Source organism: Ziziphus jujuba, chromosome 3 (genome assembly GCF_031755915.1).
Source record: "Ziziphus jujuba cultivar Dongzao chromosome 3, ASM3175591v1".
Lineage (NCBI taxonomy): Eukaryota > Viridiplantae > Streptophyta > Magnoliopsida > Rosales > Rhamnaceae > Ziziphus > Ziziphus jujuba.
In genome coordinates this window covers 32,218,644-32,242,378 of record NC_083381.1, presented here as the reverse complement: position 1 = coordinate 32,242,378, position 23,735 = coordinate 32,218,644, and the positions used below count along the sequence as shown (strand labels likewise).

General features: G+C 30.9%; 2 protein-coding genes across 6 annotated transcripts; both read left to right on the top strand.

Annotated features, from left to right (window-relative positions):
* The first annotated feature begins 10,280 nt into the window (after positions 1-10,280).
* Positions 10,281-16,809, top strand: LOC107423558 (uncharacterized). Of its 4 annotated transcripts, none has more exons than XM_025075944.3 (14): positions 10,281-10,520; positions 11,323-11,423; positions 11,523-11,724; positions 12,273-12,347; positions 12,474-12,575; positions 12,741-12,778; positions 13,095-13,208; positions 13,683-13,797; positions 13,906-14,060; positions 14,185-14,301; positions 14,565-14,645; positions 14,818-15,056; positions 15,742-15,781; positions 16,033-16,809. In XM_025075944.3, the coding sequence occupies exons 2-14, from the start codon at positions 11,376-11,378 to the stop codon at positions 16,612-16,614; spliced, it is 1,908 nt and encodes a 635-aa protein (XP_024931712.3). In that variant the 5' UTR covers positions 10,281-10,520; positions 11,323-11,375; the 3' UTR covers positions 16,615-16,809. The 4 variants fall into 4 exon arrangements, with proteins under 4 accessions (XP_024931712.3, XP_015888618.3, XP_015888619.3 ...); XM_016033132.4 differs by having other exon boundaries at positions 10,282-10,520; positions 13,906-14,096; XM_016033133.4 differs by lacking the exon at positions 10,281-10,520 and adding an exon at positions 10,636-10,693 and having other exon boundaries at positions 13,906-14,096.
* An 894-nt stretch (positions 16,810-17,703) lies between these two features.
* Positions 17,704-20,395, top strand: LOC107423568 (LIM domain-containing protein PLIM2b). 2 transcript variants are annotated; one of them, XM_016033145.4, is made up of 5 exons: positions 17,704-18,144; positions 18,733-18,832; positions 18,975-19,003; positions 19,253-19,342; positions 19,863-20,395. In XM_016033145.4, exons 1-5 carry the CDS (start codon positions 18,010-18,012, stop codon positions 20,169-20,171), a joined length of 663 nt encoding a protein of 220 aa, XP_015888631.1. In that variant the 5' UTR covers positions 17,704-18,009; the 3' UTR covers positions 20,172-20,395. The 2 variants fall into 2 exon arrangements, with proteins under 2 accessions (XP_015888631.1, XP_015888630.1); XM_016033144.4 differs by having other exon boundaries at positions 17,705-18,144; positions 18,972-19,003.
* Positions 20,396-23,735: the final 3,340 nt, after the last annotated feature.

Here is a 23,735-nt window from a genome sequence, read left to right as displayed (position 1 = left end):
GGGAGACATGATGATGTAGATGTCCAAATCATCCAGTAATTTTATTTTTATTTGTCTTCATGAGTCTATCTGGTTTTACACACTAATCCATTATTTGTTTTTTTAATTTTTAAAATTAAAACCTTAATATGAAAAGTGAAGCCTTTTAAGGTAATCCATTAATTTACCATACAAGTATGTGAATCTCATTTTTAATCTCCAAATCAATTTGCCTTCCAAAATTAGCTAGAAGGTATCTCTTAGAAGATCATTTCTTATTGTAGTTACGTTTGCACTTTATATTTCAAGTTATATATTATATATATATATATATATATAGATCACACATATCATACAAATCTGAAGATTATAAATATTACTCCTCACAATATACATAATATATAATATACATAACAGAATACATGTGCCACTGATCTAATGCAACAAGGTAGCATACTTCTTAAACCTTATTAGAATAGGATTTTTTGTTTTTTTATTTTATTTTTTTTGAGAAAGCTCCTTTGTATAGGAGTTTGTTCCCCTGTAAGTTTTTTTTTCCCCTCTTTATTTGTGCCTTAGCTAATGGATAACTATTCATCTATCTGTTGTAACTATTATTATAATTATAGTTATTTGTAAAGATCTATATCAATTACTCATGTATGGTCATATTTATCTGTAAAGAACTATACCACCTACCCATGTATTTATTTATATTTGTTTTTTGTTCAATAAAATGAGAGTTTATCCATCAATTCACTTGTTACTATTCTTAGTAAACACTCTAATCAATTTATTTATTTATTTATTTTTTCTTTCTTCTAATCTCGATCCTTCATGTCTTCTAAATCTACGTCTCAGTCTTCTCCTGCTATCACTGTCTCCTTTGATCCACCAACTCTTAATAATCAAACATGAGTGGTTCTCAATGTCGCTACTCAAGCTCCTCTCTGTCTCACTTCAACCATATATTTCCCATGGCATTGGGATGCTCTTTTTATTACCTATGATATCTATGGATACGTTGATGGTAGTATTTCTTGTCTTTTTGCCACAATTAATGTATCCACTGGAACCTCTTCATCTACCACTATACAGACTAATCCTGCTTATCTTTTTTAGGTTTGTTAAGATGAATTTATCCTGAATGCTCTCCTTGCTATGATTCATCGTGATCTCTCTCGTCTAGTGGCCTCTGCTAAGACATCTTATGATGTTTGGATGAAACTAGCTCGCACATTTGCCAAACCTTCACGTCCACATATCATGCGCCTACGTGAAAGACTTATAAAACCTCAAGGATCTTGATTTGTCTCCGACTATGTTTTGGATATCAAGGTTGCAATAGATGAACTTGCTCTCCTAAATAAACCAATTGAAGAGGATGATCTTACATTGAATGTTGTCAATGGTCTGTCTCCAGAGTTAAAGGATAATTTTGCTACTTTTTGTTCAAGGGACACATCAATTTCTTTTGAAGATCTTCATGAAAAACTTGTTGAGCATTAATCCTACTTGAGGCGATTTGAAGCTTCTTAGGAAATTACACCTATAACTGCTAGTGGCCTACTAGATCATACAATTCTTCCTTTGTGACTATGCATCTAATTTCTCGATCTTCCAATTAGCGTTCTAATTCTTATGAATGCAAGTGTCAGTTTTGTGATCAAATTGGACACTTTGCTAAGTACTGTTCTTTGTTTAAACAACAGTGGTCTAACTCTTCAAGGTAGTCCAATTCTGCATGTGGCTCTTACTCTCCACAAGTTTTTTATTCCAATTCTACACAGCAAGGACTTCTTGGCCTTCACCCTATTGCTTCCATGGGTTCAACATGGTTAATGGACTCCCATGCCTCTCATCACATTGTCAACAACCTTCAAAATCTCTCCCTACATTCTGACTATGAAGGAACTGTTGTAATTGTTATTGGGAATGGTAAATCTCTTCCAATCACAAATATTGGATCTACTATTCTATCTATTGCTTCTAACTCTTTTCATTTAAATAATGTTTTTTGTCTTCCATCAATGACCAAAAATCTTCTTTCTGTATCCAAATTCTATAAAACTAATCATGTTAGTGTTGAATTCTTTCTTAATTATTTTCTTGTTAAGGATTTACGGACTAGATTAATTCTCCTAAAAGGTTGGCATAATAATGGATTTTATGAGTGGCCAACCTCAACATCGGCATAATAATAGATTTTATGAGTGGTCAACCTCAACGTCATTTATTTCCTCTAATAAAGTCTAGGCTTTTTCAGCATCTACAGCCTCTTTTCAAGACTGACATCAACATCTTGGATACCCATCCAATAGGATCCTACATCAAATTGTATAATCTCTGCCTCTATCTATGTCCTCTAAAAAACCTTTTAGTTGTGTGTCTTATCATTGTAATAAAATGCACAAACAATTATTTGGAAATTTTTCTCCGTCAAGTAGTCAACTTTTATAATTGATACATTCAAATGTTTGGGGACCAACCAAAATTTTGTCCATTGATGATTTCTATTATTATGTGTTGTTTGTGAATCACTATACTAAATATATTTAGCTCTTTCCAATTAAGTTTAAATCTGAAGTTGAATATGTTTTTATTAATTATAAACTAGTTGTAGAAATTTTTTTTTCAAAAACAAATTATTTCTTTTTTCTCTGATAATGGTGGTGAATTTATTGAATTAAAACCTTTCTTTCACAAGCATAATATAACTCACTTTTTAACCACATGACATACCGTAGAACAAAATGGGTATGCTGAACGAAGACGCTACCATATTAGAGAAACTGGTCTCATATTTTATCTCAAGCAAATTTACCTTTCTAGTTTTGGACTTATGCTTTTGAAACAGGCATGTATTTAATAAATAGGATGCCCACTTCAACACTAAATAATATTTCTCCTTTTGAAAAATTATTTCAAAAATTAAAAAAATTTAGTCGTCTTTACTTTTCTTGGCTCAAATTATATACTCATCATAAACTAGAGTCCTACTCTAAATCATGTATCTTTCTAGGCTATTTAAAAATCATAGTGGATATAGATGCTTTGATCCATCCTCCAATAAAATATTTTTGTCTAGACATGTTATCTTTCTAGAAGATGCCTTTCCTCTCCCAATTTTAATTTGTTTGACCCAAATGAAACTCTATCATCACCTGCTCTTTTTGACCCACCTTATCAACTCATTCCCTTCCCAGATCCACAAAATAACTCATGCCACTTTCATACTATCTTCAATATGGGTCCATCTACAAGTTTATCTCAAAATACTCCATGTCAACCTCATTCAACCCCTATTCCAAGTCCTCAATCTGAAGTTGCTCCAAGCTCCACACAATGTGGCCTTTCACAGCCAAAACTTGATCTATAAGGTAAATCCTTACAATCCTCTTCTTCTCTTTCTGAAGCTGTTGCACTTCAAGTTTGTAAACATAACATGAGAACATTGTCTATGAATCTTATCTTTAAACCAAAAATTTTTTTTCATGATTTTTTCTTTGTCTCCAAAGCTTCCATTTCAATTGATCCGGAACGAAGGACTGTGAATTAGGCTCTCCAATCTCCTCAATGGCAAGAAGCTATGTCATTCAAGTTTAATGCTCTTTTTAAGAATGATACATGGGATCTTGTTCCCTCCATCTCAAGTCAAAATCTTATTGGTTGTAAATGGATTTTTAGAATCAAAAGGAACTTTGATGGTTTTATCAATTGCTACAAAGCAATACTTGTTGCGAAAGGCTTTAATCAATGACCAGGCTTGGATTGCAATGAAACATTTAGCCCAATGATTAAACCTGCCTCCATTAGACTTGTTCTTAGCATTTCTCTCAAATCTAATTGGCCAATCAAACAATTGGATGTTAACAATACATTTTTGGATGGTTCTATCCAATAAAAAGTATATATGCAGCAACCACAATGCTTCATTGATCTAGAAAAACCTTCACATGTATATTGTATAAAGAAAGCTCTTTATGATCTAAAACAAGCTCCTCGAGCATGATACATCTTTATTTATCTCAGTTTAAGTATATTATGGATATTTTAAAAAAAACCACAATGCTTGGTGCCGATGAAGTTAGCACTCCAATGGGGTCATCCACATCATTGATATCGAATGATGGTTCCAACTTGGTTGATGCTACATGGTATTAAAAGGTGATCAACAGTTTGCAATATTTGACTTTTACTCGACCTAACATTGCATATGTAGTCAATAAGCTCTCTCAATATATGCAATGGTCTTTAGAACTTTACTGGGCAGTTGTAAAATAAGTGCTTCAATATCTTAAAGGTACTAGCTTTATGGTCTTTATCTTCACAAGCACACTTTTCTCTCTTTGCACGCATTCTCTTATGCTAACCAGACATGCAATCGTGATGATCACACATCCATAACATCCTATATTGTATTTCTTGGTGCCAACCTCATATCTTGGTCTTCTAAGAAACAAAAATCTATTTCTAGATCTTCCACTAAAGCTGAGTATCGAGCAGTAACTAATACTGTGTCTGAAGTGAACTGGTTGGTTTCCTTGTTGAAAAAACTTCACATTTCCCCCACTTCATCTCGTGTAGTTTATTGTGACAATCTTGGAGCTACTTATTTATGTGTCAAGCCTGTTTATCATTCAAAAATCAAGCATATATCCACTGATTATCATTTTGTTCATGACATGGTTTCTATTGGACAAGTTTATGTCTTTCATGTATTAAGTAAGGATCAAATTGCAGATACACTTAACAAACCACTAACCAAATAACAATTTTTTTACCTACGATCGAAGATTGGCATCAAATCTCGACCCCACATCTTGAGGGGACATAATAGATAACTATTCATCTATTTTTTGTAACTAGTAATATAGTCATAATTATTTGTAAAAACCTATACCAACTAACCATGTATAGTCATAGTTATCTGTAAAGAACTATATTGCCTACTCATGTAGTTATTTATATTTGTTTTCTGTTCAATAAAATAAGAGTTTTTCCATCAATTCGCTGTTGCTATTCTTTATTAGCCTCCATTTATCACTGAAAATGAAATATTTAAATATACAATAATAATAATTAATCAAGCAATTAAATAACTTTATCAATTTAGTTTGGATGCAAGATGCATTATGGTTTTTCTTCTTTCTTTCTTTCTTTTTACTTTTTTCTCAATTTTGATTTGGTTTATAATACATATGTTACGAGTCACTTAGTATCCGAAATTTGATTAAAAATATACATAAAAATATATATGATCCTTAATATATATATATATATATACATATCAAATTAGGTTTTTGATATCAAAATTAATATCAAGATTTCATTTTTCAACTAATCACATTAAACATTAATATTTAAAATTAAATTTGTTAATCACTAATTTCGATAGGGTTCATTTTTCATAAATAATGTTTTAATGTATCATTAAGCACATATTTTACTACTTTTTGAATTTTACATCTTAATCCTTGATGCAATTCATTAGTTATAAGGTCGTTCTGATATGAGATTGACTCTCTCTCTCTCTCTCTCTCTCAATATATATGCATATATATATATTTGTATATACACATTAGGCAACATATGTGTTACTTCATTATACAAAGACCTTTTATGTAGGCTTACAAGAGATGCATAACCTCTTTTTCATTTACAATACATATTTTGTTTTTTAACAAAAAATATTTAAATAATGTATAAATTACATAATAAATATTAATATTGGGAGTTAGAATAGTAATGGTGGTCATCCACCTTAAACCTAAGAATTTGTAATATTCTCCATGAAAAAGAATCATATATTTATATATGTAAATTAATTATAAAAATCTCATTTTCAAGTTGTTATTGTTGTTTTTTTATTTTTATTATTATTAAGTTATGAATTTCCCTGTGTAGTTTAACTTGTAAAAATATCCCTCTTAACTTATGCCAGAATATCAAATTGTCCAATTTCTTGAAGTTTTTCAGTCTTAATCATATTATAAGGGTTGTTACAATTGAAACCTTAAAGAAGGAAATTAAAACTTAAGGTAAACTTGAACAAGAAGTTTTATAACTAACCAATATAATATCTTATTACCCTTATAATCTTAATTAGTCACCTTCCGGGAGTTTATTGAAGCATACAATGAGTTGATTTTTTTTTTTTTTTTTTTTTTGCAACGACGCCATCTAATCCTTATTTCAATATTCTGACATCTATCAAAGGTCTTTATCATGCAAGATTTGAAAATGTTTTGGCTGATTTTTAAACAAAGAATGAATACTAGAACCCAATGGGATAGGCAAAGAGGAAGGAGGATAATGAAAATAGAGTGAGAAAAAGATAGAAGATAGAGGACAAGTTTTAATCGCATCCACAACTACTATTACAAGCATACTCCATCAAATCATCTTCATAATTGCTATAAATCCTCTCAATAATGTGCTAGTTTCATCCATAATTTCTCTTCCTTTTCATTTTCTTGTTGAAGAAATTGATCAATGCAAAGTCCAATTTATAATACCCCAATTGCATGGTTTGTTTAGATCTTTTTATTGAAAAAAAAAAAAAGTTAACTGTACCACAAGGAAGACAATGGTTTGACCAGGCTGTTTCTAAATCTTCCACTAAAGCCAAGTATTGAGTAGTAGTTAATACTGCATCTGAAGTAAGTTGGTTGGTTTCTTTGTTAAAAAAACTTCACATTTCCCCCACTTCATCTCCTGTAGTTTATTGAGACAATCTTAGAGCTACTTATTTATGTGTCAAGCTTGTTTATCATTCAAAAATTGAGTATGTATCCACTGATTATCATTTTATTCATGACAAGGTTTCTATTAGACAAGTTCGTGTCTCTCATGTATCAAGCAAGGATCAAATTGTAGATACACTTACCAAACCACTTCCTAAACAATAATTTCTTTACTTACGAACCAACATTGGCGTCAAATCTCGACCCCACATCTTGAGGGGGCATAATGGATAACTATTCATCTATCTGTTTTAACTGTTATTATAGTCATATTTATTTGTAAAGACCTATACCAACTATCCATGTATAGTCATAGTTATCTGTAAATAACTATTCCATTTACCCATGTACTCATTTATATTGTTTTCTGTTCAATAAAATGAGAGTTTTTCCATCAATTTGTTGTTGCTATTCTTTATTAGCCTCCATTTATCACCGAAAAAGAAATGTTTAAATATACAATAATAATAATTAATCGAGCAATCAAATACTTCATCAATTTAGTTTGGATGCAAGATGCATTATGGCTTTTCTTCTTTCTTTCTTTTTATGTTTTTCTCGATTTTGATTTGGTTTATGATACATATGTTACGAGTCACTTAGTATCCGAAATTTGATTAAAAATATGCATAAAAATATATATGACCCTTAAGATATATATATATATATACATCAAATTGGGTTTTTAATATCAAAATTAATATCAGGATTTCATTTTTCAATTGATCAAATCAAACATTAATATTTAAAATTAAATTTCTTAATTACTAGTTTCGATAGGGTTCATTTTTCATAAATAATGTTTTAATGTATCACTATACATATATTTGACAATCTCTTGAATTTTACATCTTAATCATTGATTTAATTCATTAGCTATAAGGTTGTTCTGATATGAGTTTGACTCTCTCTCTCTCTTTCTCTCTCTCTCTCTCTCAACATATATATATATATATATATATTTGTATGTACACATTAGGCAACATATGTATTACTTCAAAGACCCTTTATATAGGCTTACAATAGATGCATAACCTTTTTTTTGTTTACAATACACACACACACACATATATAAATATATATATATATATATATATATATTTACAAAAAATATATAAAATAATGTATAACTCACACAATAAATATGAATATTGGGAGTTTAGAATAGTAATGGTGGTCATCCACCTTAAGCCTAAGAATTTATAATATTCTCCATGAAAAAAGAATCATATATATATATATATATATGTAAATTAGTTATAAAAATCTCACCTTCAAGTTGTTATTGTTGTTGTTGTTTTTCTTTTTTTCTTTTTTTAATTTTTTATTGTTAAGTTATGAATTTCCCCTTGTAGTTTAAATTGTAGAAATATCCCTCTTAAGGTAAACTTGAACAATGAGTTTTATAATTAACTAATATAATACCTTATTACTCTTATAATCATAATTAGTCACCTTCTCTGGGAGTTTATTGAAGCATACCATGAATTGAATTTTTTTCTTTTTTTTGGCAACGACGCCGTCTATTCCTTATTTAGGTATTTTGAGATCTATCAAAGGCCTTTATCATGCAAGATCTGAAATGTTGCTTGATTTTTAAACAAAGAATGAATACTAAAACCCAATGGGATAGGCAAAAAGGAAGGAGGATAATAAACGAGAGTGAGGAAAAGGTAGAAGATAGAGGATGAGTTTCAATGGCATCCACAACAACTATCACAAGCATACTCCATAAAATCATCTTCATAATTGCTATAAATCCTCTCAATAATGTGTTAGTTTCATCCATAATTTCTCTTCCTTTTCTTTTTCCTTGTTGAAGAAACTGATCAATGCAAAATCCAATTTATAATATCCCAATTGCATGGTTTATCTAGATCTTTTTATTCAACAAAAAAAAAAAAGTTACATGTACCACAAGGAAGACAATGCTGATTATTTGTATTTTATGTTTAAATCAACCTTTTGATTGAATTGAAGAGCCACTCAATAAGAAGATTGGTTTTTGAATCAATTAATTTTGATTGAATAAGTTATTACCATCATTATTACTCCAAAGAGTCATTACTAATATCTCAATTGGTACAAAAGGTAACTGGTAGCAAAACAAAAAAAAAAAAAAAAAACAAAAAAAATGGATTCAAGGTATGTACATTGAATAATTGTGTAAATAGCGCACGGACGTTTTTAATGGTTGATTTTGTGAATGAACGATCCAGCTTGGTTCTATAAGGTTTTTGAAAATTGTAATCCTAAATATAAAAGTAAATGTGAAGAATAGTCGCCATCTAATTGATAAATAAACTTGATTTGGTTCACATAAATTTGTAATAGAAGTTTTGGAACTTTTTTTTTTTTTTTTTTTTTTTTTTTGGAATAGCTTTGGTTCACTTGGAAGATTTGTATGAGTTCTTTCATGATATGTGTATATATATATATATATATGTATGAATAGGGTTAATTTTATTTTGGTATATTTTGGTACCTTTAACCTATAGGATTTTGCAATTTAGATACTCAAATTTAAAAAGTAGTAATTTAGGTTTTTGATTTTTTAATTTGTTGCACATTAATCTAATTCTCAATTTAATTTGTTGCACATTAGTTTTATCCAAGAATTTGTAGCAAAGTCTATTAAGAAAAGAAATTAAGGTGTTAGTCAAGAAAAATAAATCAACCATGTGGACAAAATTGTTATCAATTTGTTTGATCAAATTAGAAATTGAATTAATCTATAATAAATTTAAAAACTCAAAATCTAAATTAATACTTTTAAAAATTAAGGAATTAAATTACAAAATCTATCAAATATAATTTATTGTATATGAATAACCAAATTCCAATTTGAATCACCAAATTGAAGAAGTGTAAAAAGTTAAAAAAAGAAAAAAAGAAAAAAAAAAGAGGCCCCAATTCTATTCTCAGCCTAATTGTTTCAACCCAAATCTTTTAGCCGACATGATTTTTTTCAAGCAATAGACTAATTGTAAGTTTTACGGGCTTAAACTTTGTTTCAAAACTTATTGCTTATTCAATAAAGTGTTGGTTAAGTTGATAGTAAATGTATTTTAAAATCAAAATGTTATTTTATTAAAGTTAAAGTTTAAATTGAACAGTTTTTATTGCGAAAGAAAATATCTATTAATATTTTAATTTTCGAATATGAATTAAATTTATGGATATAGGAACACCTTGACCAAAAAAAAAAAAAAAAAAAACAAAACAGGTAGCACTTGCTTAATTTTAAGGGTAACCACACCGTTTCGTCAACAAAAACCCCAAAGATTTATCTTTAGCTTAGGAAAATATATATTAAAAAATAAATAAATCCTAGCTTAGGAAAAGGATAAACACTGTCCTACGATGCACCTACTCAGGAAAATGAGGATAACATTTTTCTGTTTTTATCGTTTGTTTAACGTAGAATATGATTTTTTAACATTTTTCTGTTTTTATTTATTTTTTATTATTATTTTTTTTCTTATTATTTTAATTTTTGAAAAAAGCTCTTCCTTTCCTTTGTTTCTCATTTTCTCTTCGTTATCATTTTCTCTTCTATCTTGTTCGTCTCATTCTTCTTTCTTTTTCTCCCATCTTTATCAGCTTTTTAATATTTTTATTGGACAATTTCAATAATTATAATTAATTATTTTTATTTTTAAAGTGAAAATATTATCACTTTTCAAAATACGCTTATGGACTATTTTTTATTAAATAATTATAGTTAAAATTTTGTGTTTAGAAAACTTGTTTGTACCGCCAAGTTCCATTCACCCTCTGACGCAAGCTTCCCAGGTGAGACCATTTTCCCTGTTTCTTTTGAGCTTAAACGAAAGTTTGGTATTTCAATTTATTGTTCCATTTAAATTTTTAGTTATCTGAAATTTCCTGTTAATAAATATCTCTTTTTGTTACTACGTCCAAGAAAGCTCATCCCTGTTCTTCATTCTGGAAGACTGGAAGACCAAGTTGCGTTGTAGGCTTTTCATTTGAAAGAAATTCGTGTGTTTTATATAAATTAGACTTAAGAGTTATCAATTAAGTACTAATTGATAATTGGGTTCTGCAAAAAATTTGTGGGTTTTTATTTGTGCATTGTGGTAAAGGTTTTGAAACTTTCGTTTAGTTTAGAGAAGATTGGTTTATATGTTTGTTATTGTTATAGCTATATTGGCAATTGACATGAAATGGTACTAACATTTATCAGTTTTGTTCTTGTAGCCATATATGGATAGTGGTGATTTGATTGATGAGTAGTTTGAAGCACCCATATAATGATTGATGAGCATTTCGTTTTTCTGAAATTCTTTGTGGGTTTTTTGTATGTTATAATTAGGATTTGGGTTATCGACATGGTTTAGGATCATTCACTTGTTATTCTGATTCTTTTATAACAAGTTATTAATTTTAAGACCATTGAGACGTTTAACCACCCAATTGCAATACCTTTTTTTTTTTTTTTTTTTTTGTTGAGCTGGTTGAAGAAAATGCCATTCCATTTTCTTTATGGAAATTCTTTGGTATAGTTTTTGATTTTTTATTATTATTATTATTATTATCTTTTGCTGAGATATAATATTGCTTATAAATCCTACAGATTTAGTCACCATATGCAAACTGCATCACCTCTAAGAGCTATTACAGGTGAAAATGGAAATTCAGGACAAAGATGAGATCAATAATTGTGTGATCAAGCTGGTCGGTTGGTTTTGTTTTGTTTTATTCTTACAGTTTAGGTTATTTTTAATCTGGTATTTAGAAACAAGGTGAAATGCTAATCCTAATGTTGGATTGCAGAGAGAAAATCCCCAAAAACGAAGGGAAAAGGTTTGCATTGGATGTGGTGCTGGATTTGGAGGTGATAGGCCATTGGCAGCTCTTAAGTTGCTCCAGAGAGTCAAAGAACTGAATTATCTTATACTTGAATGCTTAGCAGAGCGCACCCTTGCTGATCGATATCAAGTTATGGTGTCAGGTGGCGATGGTTATGATTCTCGGAGTATGTATCTGTAACTATAGAGATTTATGAATTAGTTTGGACTAATTCATTGTTCTTCTTTGGTAGCTCTATAATATCTTCATTGGCTTGAATGGAATTTGATGTGCTTTTCCATAAAGTAGCATTTCATAAACATAATTTTTAGGTTGGTCATTTTTGAATGGTTATTTTCTGCCCTATTTATATGCTTCCTCTGTTCTGTACAAGTCACATTAAGATCCTTGTATACCCTTTGTAGCACTGTAAAACTAATTTGGAAGACCAAACCTCTTTGCTGTGCTTAGACATCCTTATTTTCGTGGTTTGCCATCATCTATCATTCTGTGCAGTAGGCACTTTATGTAACCAATCTATCCTAAGTGCTATAACCTTCTTGCCTAATTTCAAGATGGAAGAAAAATTTAGAGACTGGAATCCATCTTCTCTTTATTGTCTTTCAACTCCATTATTTTCTACTTCTTTTGTATTTCCATTTTGTCTTCTGTATTGCATTGTCCACTTCTCTGTTAACTGTTAGTTATCAGTGGTACTTTTGTTTGATTTTTCAGTTTCAGATTGGATGAGTTTGCTTTTACCTTTGGCTGTGGAGAGAGGAACTTGCATAATCACCAACATGGGTGCAAGTGAGAGCTACAAACTAAATCACTATTTGATCTGCAAATTTCTAGTCGTGTTTGTAGCTGTTTGTCTGTTTTATTTCGATTCTTTTCACTTGTCTGATTTTTTTTTTTTTTTTTTTTTCTTGAAAGTTGATCCACTTGGTGCACAGGAAAAGGTTATTGAAATAGCAAGAAGTCTGGGGCTTAATGTTTCTATTGGTGTGGCTCATGAGGTTACTGCCTCTAGTACAGGTATTCTCAATAATGTGTAAGAAGTATTATGTCAATTACAAACATTATTAGAAATTCAGAACAGAAAATAAAATATATTTCATAATCACTAAATTGTATCTTTTTTAGTTTTGCAATCAGCAGATAGTTCTATACCTTATAACAAGTATTTCATTGTCTATATAGGTTCAGGATCCTCTCACAAATCATATGCGGTGGAAGGTGTAAGAAACTAGTACCTTTTAATGTATTTCTATTAGTAAATATTATTCATTTTCAGCAGTTTGGGTTTTCAATGTACCTGTGCCTTTTTTTGTTGCCATTACATATTAATGACACAAGTCAGGAGAAATGTTTCTATATATGTATATATTGTCACATAACTCCTGAAATCAAGTGAAGGATGTAAGCTAGTCTTATTAGTTATCTGTTTATTGCATCAAATGAGGAGTTCGACCCATGCAACTTATTCCTACTCTCGTTTCATCGTATACTGTTACACCAAAAAGTGGGACTCATTTTTCAATCTAATTGATGAAGGGAATTAGCACGTATCTTGGAGCAGCTCCTATTGTTGAATGTTTGGAGAAGTATCAGCCCAGTGTAGTAATTACCTCGCGCATTGCAGATGCTGCTTTATTTTTAGCTCCAATGGTATGAATATGTTAGATCATCAGTGAACACATCTTTTGTTTTAACTTCGTACATGCATATTTTGCCTCTTCTTTGCCTGTATGCTCCTTCAACCTGAGTAAATTGATTTTTATAAGTTGTGAGTTTACAAGTCTTCCTTGCACTGTCATTGCAGTTGTTCAATTAGAATAGAATGAATTGAAATATAGATTAATATGAAATTACATGTATGTTTCATAAATTTGAAAAAATTAACAAATACTAATCATTTATTAGTCTTGTATAAGTACGAAATCTTGAGAAGCCTATAGTTCATTTGTATAAAAATAATTAGTTAAAATAATATATTGAGCTTAACCATTGGTAGATATACTATATGTTTGTTTAAGGTATAAAAAAAAAAAAAATGAACTCTGCCTCTTGCTATGTTAAGTCTGTTGTAATTTATTTTCCTTTGGAAAAAATTTTGAAAGATCATACCTTGTATAACACCAGGTCTATGAACTGGGTTGGAACTGGGATAACTTTGAGCAACTAGCACAGGGGTCTTTAGCTGGCCATCTTCTGGAGTGTGGTTGTCAACTCACAGGAGGCTACTTCATGCATCCAGGTGTATATTCATTTTATTTAGACTATGTAAGAACTCCAACATGGGGCTCTTAAGGTGGTGCTGAGGTTCCTTTGTGAGCTGTGATGTTGTGTATTTTATTTTCTCCAGGGGATAAGCATCGAGGCATGTCATTCGCTCAGCTCCTAGATTTATCACTTCCTTATGCTGAAATTACTTTTGATGGAGAAGTGTGTGTGGCCAAGGCAGAAGGAACTGGTGGAGTTTTAAATTTCGGTACTTGTGCTCAACAACTTCTTTATGAGGTTGGGGATCCAAGTGCTTATGTCACCCCTGATGTGGTCAGATAGATATTGAGCATTCAAGCATTTCTGATTGAAATATAAAATTGGAATATAAGGTGACTGAAATCTTGGTACTTGAATGTAGATAATTGATTTTCGAAATGTTAGATTCCACCCATTATCAAGTTCAAAGGTTTTCTGTACTGGGGCAAGACCTTCGCCTAAGTTAGTTCCTGATAAACTCCTGAAGTTAATTCCTAAGGTAACTTTTAATGTTTCTGTTTGATTTAATTTTATCAAACATGAGTATCATCTTTATGGTTTGCAGTTCCGTATATTCCATGCAGTTCCTTGTGACTTGATTGATTCATTCCATTTCTAAGTAATTTTATTCAGTTGGTCAAAATACATCCATGTCTGTATTTAAATATTTCTTATTAGAGAAATAGTCCAAGGCATTTGCAATGTCTGATTGTTATTGTCTGGTTTCTCGTTTTGCTGATGCTTTATCTTTCTAGTTTTCAGGAATGTGGTTGGAAAGGATGGGGAGAGATATCTTATGGGGGATATGGGTGTGTTCAACGTGCTAAGGCTGCAGAATTCCTGGTATATAATCTTAAATCTTCAGACTGAAGTATACTGTTTCTTTTAATAATACCAACACTTTTTAAGTGTGTGAAATATTGTTCATTTGACTTTTGGGATGACAACTATTGCTTTAATTCAAATTTAGGAACTCTCGATAAGATTAGTAATTCCAGTTTCCATGCTTTATTAGGTCAGATCATGGATAGAAGAAGTATTGTCTGGCCTTAGCAGTCATGTAGTTTCTTATATAATTGGACTAGACAGCCTGAAAGCAACCAGCATTGACGACAATGCTTTGTCTCGGACATCTAGTGATGATGTTCGATTACGTATGGATGGATTATTTGAACAGAAGGAACATGCAGTCCAATTTGCTAGCGAGTTTACAGCTTTATATACAAATGGACCAGCTGGTGGCGGTGGTATCAGGTGAATTTCTTTTCAGCTTTTGCATTCATTTCTTTTACAAAATTTCTAACTTTTTCCTATGGGAAAATTTAATGCTGAGAATTTGGAGTTCATTTAGTCAATCTAAAGCTTTGAAATATGAGATTATGTGTGTTTGGTAATATAACTGAGCAAAAACTTTCTGTGCTCATCCTTATGTTATCCTAAGCTAACTAGTCTTAAGGCTCGGGCTCTTTGAGAAGTTTATGTGTAGCCCTATGTCAGCTCATGGTGACAGCTTCAGAAGAGCATTTCAGTTAGCGCATAGCGGTTGTTTGTACTTTCGAATAAAATAATTGAGTTTTTGTTACATAATCAAGGACAAAAGTCAATATTGAGTGTTGAAAGTGCAAAATTTTAGACATATAAAGCCAATTTCTCGTGGCATAGAGCTGTGTATTATTGTGGGCATCACAGGAGTTTTTGTCATACTTAGCTATCATATGCAAAGTTTTGGTTCTAAAGTTCTAACCTTTCCAAATGCTGATACTTAACCTTGTCAGGGAAGTTTAGCCTCAAGATTAGTTTCTAAATGGAAAACTTGCTATGGAGTTGCTAGAAAACTTCCTTTTTCCACCCCCCCATTCTTCCTGGCCTTCATAATCTTTGTGTTCTTACAGTCTTCCAATGTATGTAACACGATTATTCTTCATGTTTACTGATGCAGTGTTGGGCACAAGAAAGAGATTCTTCTTGAAAAACAATTGGTACTCTTTCTTTTTATCTCAGTTATATCTTGTGTTAAATTTTTATAGAATAATCTTGTAATTACTTTCTAGATTAGTAAAATCTGTCCACTCTTTACTTTTTCTTCATCAATTCTTTATTAGTTATTTTATCCCATATATTGTCAACTTGCAAATTCAGTCCTAATTCAAGATATGGTTGACAGATTTTGATTGCACTTGAAACACTGTGGTAAATTTTTGAAAAGGAATTTGACTGTTTGGCCATTCAGGTTGAGCGTGACCATGTTTTCTGGCGAGTTGCAGTAAAGCACACTGAAGTCACGAAATCAAATAACAGAAATGGCCTTGAAGACCTGACAAAAACTTGTGCTTCACAAGGATTAGTACTGCCTCCGATGAAAGAAGCTGATAAAGAGAATTATCGCTTGAATTTTTCACATTCTGAAGTAGGCAATTCTCCTGCTCCTTCTGGCAAAAAGATTCCACTTTATGATGTAGCACATAGCAGGGCTGGAGACAAAGCAAATGACTTGAATTTTTCGATCATCCCGCATTTTGCTTCCGATATCGAAAAGTTGAAGTTGATCATAACACCCGAGTGGGTAAAGGAAGTAGTCAAAGTTCTTCTAAATAGCTCTTCATGCCTTGACTCTAATGCCATCTATAAGAGAGACAAATGGGTTGATGAACACATTAAAGTTGAAATTTACGAAGTTGCAGGAATCCAATCTTTGAATATCGTGGTCAGAAACATTCTTGATGGAGGTGTCAACTGCTCTCGAAGAATTGACCGCCATGGAAAGACCATTTCAGATCTCATACTTTGCCAACAAGTTGTGTTGCCTCCATAATTAAAGTCCTCTAAAGTCTTCTGCAGTGTGGTTTGGTTCTAAAACTGTGTCATGCAGCAATTCTTTCTGCTATATATTGCATCTATATTTCTCATACAAAATATGCATATTGAAATTTCAAAAACTACTTATAAAGAAACAAATCTTTAATATTGGATTTCATCAATATATTCTTCATGGCTAAAGTTCTTATTTTTTTATTTTTTTAATTATTATTCTTCATGTTCTTTTTTTTTAATTGTTTTGTCGTACTGAAAGCCAAAAATACTTAGGGTGGGATTTTCAAGTTGATTGAGTTTTCATGCCTAAAAAATGATTACTTTATAATTCCAAATTTATTACTTCAGAACATTTCACATGGATGGATTTCCAATCCTTATGGTTAAAGTATAGTTTAAGAAAAAATAATGAGGTGGGAAGTAAGACAGAGGAAGGAAATCAAACTGGTTTGTCAAACTTAATTTTTTTTTTCCCTTCTGAAAGTACATATCTATATATTTGGTGATGGGATAGGTTCATCCAATCTTAACAAAACTTAAGGATATTTATTTAAGTTTTTATTTTTTTATCAAAAACAAAAAGCTAAAATGATCTTTTACATGAGCACAAATGGTTATTAAAAAAAGATGTCAGTGAATTAAATTTCTTTTTCCTTATCCTTTTAGTTTATTATTTTTGGCTACAAGAAATTCTATTTATTATTTATTTATTTATATCAACTTTCAGCCCCTCAATAATTTAAATAATTCTAAAATAAATCAACCCAGAATTTTTTGGCCAATAATCCACATTTTCTCAATCACTATTCAAGAATATCCATTTGAACTTTTTGGATTGATTGATTAACATGCCATCATTGCATTTTGACATTTAAAGCAAAACTATTTTTAACCAACTTAACTACCACCACACCAAATAATTAAAAAAAAAACAAAATATAAATATTAAAAAATAAATTTGGGTTTGAAACCTCTTGAAAAGGTCAGAACACCAAACCTTGTTTCACTCCAATTCAAGCGGATAAACATCCATAATTAAAGCATCCAATTTTCCATATTTACTTAATCATGTATGGTAATCCTCACCATACACTTGTATTTGCATTTAAATTTGTAACAATGATTAAATCCGTTATAATCTGATATAAATTGGGTTTTGTTTAGACAAATCAAAGACTTTGTTCAAATATTCCAATTTATCTGTCAGAGAGGTTCCAATTTGATCATGATCTTTTTTCATACTAACTATTCCTCAGGCACCTGAAAAACAAAACCACCAATTTATATATATATAGAAATTTAGCAACTCTTTTTTTCTTATATTTTCTGATCTTTCTGAAGAAGGAAGAGAGAAAAAAGAAGAAAAAAGAAAAGAAAAGAAAAGAAAAGAAAAAAGATGGCATTTACAGGAACTCTGGATAAATGCAAGGCTTGTGATAAGACTGTTTATGTGGTTGACATGTTGTCCCTTGAAGGAGTTCCTTATCATAAATCTTGCTTCAAATGCAGCCACTGCAAAGGCACTCTCTCTGTATGTTGCTTCTTTTTTGTGTCTTCTTTTTATTTTTTATTTTTTGTTTTGTTATTTATTATTGTTATTATTATTATTATTATTATTTTCAAGTTTTTAAAGCTTCCAATTTAAAACCCAAAGGAGGAGAGTTTGGTGGATGATACCACTAGCCTGTTGAAAGTAATTTAGATCTAGATCTTTTGTCCATTTTTTTTTATCTGATCATTGATATAAAGTCGTATAAACTAAGTGTACAATGATTAACTATTTTTTGGATGAATTGAGATTCTATTGTTGATCGGATAAAAATGGGCTTCATCCTTAAAGTATATAGCTTTTTCATTGTATTTTTATTGCTTTTTCATTGTATTTTTATTGTCAATATATAGTTTTCATTGTATTTTTATTGTCAATATACCTTTTTTATAATAATATTAAGGACTGGTTTCAAGGATCTTGAATATTGGAGCGGTTTCATTTATTTTCAAAGGAGATAGTGTAATCTGAGTACTGGTGTCATAATAATTTTTTTTTCTGGTATATAAGTTTATATCCAAATGATATATGGTTTGGTTTGCATATATATATATATATATATATTGGCAGATGTGCAGCTACTCCTCCATGGATGGTGTCCTCTACTGCAGAATTCACTTTGAGCAGCTTTTCAAGGAATCTGGCAATTTTAGCAAGAATTTTCAAACAGGTAACACTTTTCTTCTGCAATTCTCTTTGATTTTAATAATTTCAATAATTCTCTATATAATCAGCAGATTCCATTTAAATTATATTATTTAATCTTTTGATTAACAAAAAAGATTGATTATTTCTGATGAAAACTGTAGCAGCAAAGTCTTCTGAGAAGCAGCACGATCTGGTATGTTCACTTTCTTATATTTCTACAACATTTCTATTTATAAGTATTTGATGTCCCATGGAAATGAAGACATTTTAATCAATGGAAAATCTTTGCAACGGATGCAAAATTTAAGAGCAAAATTTCTTAAATTTTGCTTTAAATTGCTAAGAGAAAGCTAAAAAATTGTATCGATTTCCATGTTTCTTATGCTTATTTGTTTCCTTTCACTAATATAAATATTTTTGAATCATGAAAAATGTTAAACAGAATAGGGCACCCAGCAAACTCTCATCCTTGTTCTGTGGAACCCAAGACAAATGTGCCACTTGCTCAAAAACAGTCTATCCCCTGGAGAAGGTTATTTAATTTGCAAATTAATCCAATCAACTAAACTTCTTTTTATATATCTTTTATTTTACTTTTCATTTTCTTTATTTGATTCCAAGTCCCAAACAGGACATTTATGTTCATCTACGATTCTATTTTAAGCAATACTATACATGTATCAAACAAGTTCCATCAAATTTATGATACCCAAAAATATTGGACATTTTGAACTCATTCAATTATGGATACCATATGTCATAAAAATGAAAAGGAAAAAAAAAAAAAAAACAATTTATGACTTGTAGTATCCATAATTTGGATAAACTTGTTGGGTTTCCATTTTTTTTATTAAATTTAAAATTCAAATTTGTTCTTTAACGGATAATTTAATGGCAAAATTAATAACTTGTCGCATGACAGATTTTGAATCAAAATTACTTTTATGTTTGTAACTCCAAATTTAAACCCTTTATTTATCCCAAAAAAAAAAAAAACCTAAAATCATTTATTTTTTTATTTTTTTATTTTTGGGGTATGTGGAAATTGACAGGTTTCATTGGAGGGAGAATGTTACCATAAGTCTTGCTTCAGGTGTGCACATGGAGGGTGTCCATTGACACATTCATCCTATGCAGCTCTTGATGGAGTGCTCTACTGTAAGCATCATTTTGCTCAACTCTTCATGGAGAAAGGAAATTACAGTCATGTCCTCCAAGCAGCTGCTAACAGGAAAAATGCTACACCACCGCCTGAACCAGCTGATCATCATGATGATAATGATGATCATGACCATGACAATAATAATAATGATAAGTCGGAACCAGTTTCTCAAGAGGACAACACACAAGACCAATCTTAAACCATCAATTTTTTTTTTCTTGCTCATCAGGAAAATTTTCTAATTTTGGGTGATGATCAACACCCTTTTCCCATTATTTTTTGAAAAAAAAATTCGTATCTAACTTGTTCACAGTTTATTTTTTGAGCTTGTTGTAAGCTAATATGAGAGATTTGTTTATGCTGTTCGAGTAAATTGCATAAAATATTCAATATATGTATTTTTTTTTTTTGGTTATATTAAATTGGGAGCCTATTTTTTTATTTTTTTCCAAAAAAATTACAAGTATGCGGGGAAACTATATATAAATTCATTTTAATAAGTACAATTTTCTCCTAAATTGAGAGATTTGTACAAAAGAGTTCCTAGAATATTAGTGGCAAATTGATAAAAATTTCATTATGTTGATTTTGTGAAGATGGTGGTTCTAAAAAACAAAATTTGTGGAGATGGAATATGCTTTTTACACTAGTATAAGTCCCCATTGGTGAATTTTTCACATGGATTGGCACCATTCATAAGTGGCCATGTGGAAATGCGGGTCCGCATACTACCACATGACGTCACATAGGTGGTGACATAAGTAATTTTTGTTTTCCCCACAAAAAGAGAAAAAAGAAAAAGAAAAAGGTGGTTATGGAGACCGGGATTTTGTTGAAGCCTCATCCTTTTTCGTTTCCAAATTATGTGGACCTCTCGTCCTGGTTTCAAAGATCTTTTTCATTTTATCTGGTCTGTCCTAACCCCAGGTAATGATATGTTGTGGGTTATGCTGAAACTAAAACAGGTCAAGGCTACTTAGAAGATGTGGAATAAAAATGTTTTTGGTGATATTCATTCTCATATATATTAGTGTTGTTCGAGATTCTCTTGGTCAAATTCAGGTCCGTCTCATGGAGCAAGGTTTTTCTGATCAGTTATTTAAAAAAGAATCTGAGGCTTATTCTCGGCTTGAAGATCTTCTTTGCAAGCAGGAAACTTTGTTTCCGTTGGAATATGTTGGGAAAATTTCCAAGAATCTGCTGTATTTTAAATATGCGGTGTGTCACTTCAAACCTGCAGTAGTTCAAAAAAGAAAAATGTGCACCAGTATCACTTCAAACCTATAACAGTTCAAAGAAAGAAAAAAATATACACCATGGCATGCTTTCAAACCTGTAACGGTTTAAAGAAAAAAAATATATGCCAATTGAATCAAACTACTTAGCAATTGTATTGATTATTGGAGAGCAAAAAAATTATAAGGTTCAATTAACTTAATGATTAAAGGACTTTAAAATAAAAAAATCAACTAAAAATAACTAAAAACAATAGACTAATGAAACTAAACTCTAATAAGAATAAATTAAATAGTCTATAGTTTTGTAGTTGTATGTAAAGAGATGTGTGTCTCCAAATGTTGAAGATGCTTCAATATATAGGCAAGGAGCTTTTCTATATGCTTCTTGTATTTCTGATGTGGGACTTTTCGCTTTGCATTTCTTTAACGCATCCCATTTATACTTATGAATATTTAAAGTTTTTCACTTCTAAACCATGTGAGACATCACATTCTTCTCCAACATTTGACCCCCTTTTTTTTTTTTTTTTTTTTAACCAATAATTAAAATAATACAAATAATCAAATATTAAATTAGTAAAAATCTCAAATGAAATTATGGTTAAAGCATTGCCCCCCTTGATTTGTAATTTTGTAGTGGAATGTAAAAATTACAAAGCAATATTTAACTAGCTCCTCAGTCTGTAAAAATTACAAAGCAACATTTAACTAGCTCCTCATTCTTGATCTTCTAACTTTGTAAGATTCCATAAGACCAAATTACCATGCATTGAGTATATCTGTTGACCTAATTAGTCTTTTTTGCCTTTAATGTTTCATGAGCTTTCCAACTAATTAGATAAAATTTCTTTAAGAAGCGGCCGTTAATCAGGCTGGAATACTTTGTATCGTCAATCTGAAGTTGATACACCCGCTTCCCTAATATTTTGGTAATAGTGAAAGATTCTTCCCATGTAGGATACCATTTGTCATGTTTTGGATCCTTGGAACCAATTGGCAGGATGATTTTCCACACCAACCCTTTATTGAAGTCTTTGAATCATACCCTTTTGTTATACGCTCTTACCACATCTTTCTTCTGTATTTGGAGATGATCCAGCACAGCCAACCTCTCTTCATCCAATTCTTCTATCTCTTGCATCATGGTTTAACAATATTTGGTTGGGAGTAAGATTGTGTTGCTGGGTAATCCATAGAGATCTCACAGTTACCTCCATAGGCAGAACAACATCATGCCCATATGTAAGTGCGAAATGTGTTGTACCAGTGCCAGATTTCTTTGATGTTCGATAGGCCCACAAAGTTTCAGATAACAAGTTGTGGCAATCCCTTAGATTGTCATCTACCATATTTTCTAGGATGCCTTTCAAGATTTTATTTATTGTCTCGGCCTGACTATTAGCTTGAGCAAAATATGGGGTTGAATGAGTAAGCTTGATCTCATATTCTTTGACGAATGTCTCAACCGCTTCACCCGTGAACACCGTTCCACGATCGACAATAATAGTTTTCGGTACGCCGAACATGTGGATTATATCTTCTTTGATGAACTTGATCACATCGGCCTAGTTTACAATTTTCATCAGTCATGCCTCGACCCACTTAGTGAAGTAGTCAGTGACGACTATGATGAACATGTGCTGGTTGCTCGATGGAGGACACACCTTGTAAATCAAATCCATATCCCAACCTCGAAATGGTTAAAGCTTGACTATTGGATTGAATAGTACAGCCTGGATGTACTGTATTGGACCATGACATTGGCAAGCCATATGCCATATTTTTGATCTTTTGACTAACAAAAATGATTGATTATTTCTAATGAAAACTGTAGAAGCAAAGTCTTCTGAGAAGCAGCACAATATGGTATGTTCACTCTCTTATATTTCCACAACATTTCTATTTATAATTATTTGATGTCTCATGGAAATGAAGACACTTTAATCAATGGAAAATCTTTACTATGGATGCAAAATTTCTTAAGTTTTGCCTCCAATTGCTAAGACAAAACTAAAAAAATGTATCAATTTCCATGTTTCTTATCCTTTTGTGTTTCCTTTCACTAATATAAATATTTTTGAATCGTGAAAAATGTTAAACAAAATAGGGCACCTAGCAAACTCTCATCCTTGTTCTGTGGAACCCAAGACACATGTGCCACTTGCTTAAAGATAGTCTATCCCCTGGAGAAGGTTATTTAATTTGCAAATTAATCGAATCAACTAAACTTCTTTTTATATATATTTTATTTTATTTTTCATTTTCTTTATTTGATTCCAAGTCCCAAACAGGACATTTATGTTCATCTAGGATTCTCTTTTAAATACTATACATATATGAAACAAGTTCCATCAAATTTATGATACCCACAAATATTAGGCATTCTGAACTCATCCAATTATGGATACCATATGGTATAAAAATGAAAAATAAAAAAACATTTTATGACTTATAGTATCCATAATATGGATAAACTTGTTGGGTTTCCATTTTTCTTATTAAATTTTAAAATTCAAATTTGTTCT

Excerpts from the sequence above, each read along its gene's own strand:
- LOC107423558 (XM_016033132.4), top strand. The coding sequence starts at position 11,376 with ATGGAAATTCAGGACAAAGATGAGATCAATAATTGTGTGATCAAGCTG. Across the intron at positions 15,057-15,741 it reads GCTGGTGGCGGTGGTATCAG|TGTTGGGCACAAGAAAGAGA; the intron begins GTGAATTTCTTT and ends TTACTGATGCAG. Across the intron at positions 15,782-16,032 it reads TTCTTCTTGAAAAACAATTG|GTTGAGCGTGACCATGTTTT; the intron begins GTACTCTTTCTT and ends TTGGCCATTCAG.
- LOC107423568 (XM_016033144.4), top strand. The coding sequence starts at position 18,010 with ATGGCATTTACAGGAACTCTGGATAAATGCAAGGCTTGTGATAAGACT. Across the intron at positions 18,833-18,971 it reads TAGCAAGAATTTTCAAACAG|CAGCAAAGTCTTCTGAGAAG; the intron begins GTAACACTTTTC and ends TGAAAACTGTAG. Across the intron at positions 19,343-19,862 it reads CAGTCTATCCCCTGGAGAAG|GTTTCATTGGAGGGAGAATG; the intron begins GTTATTTAATTT and ends GGAAATTGACAG.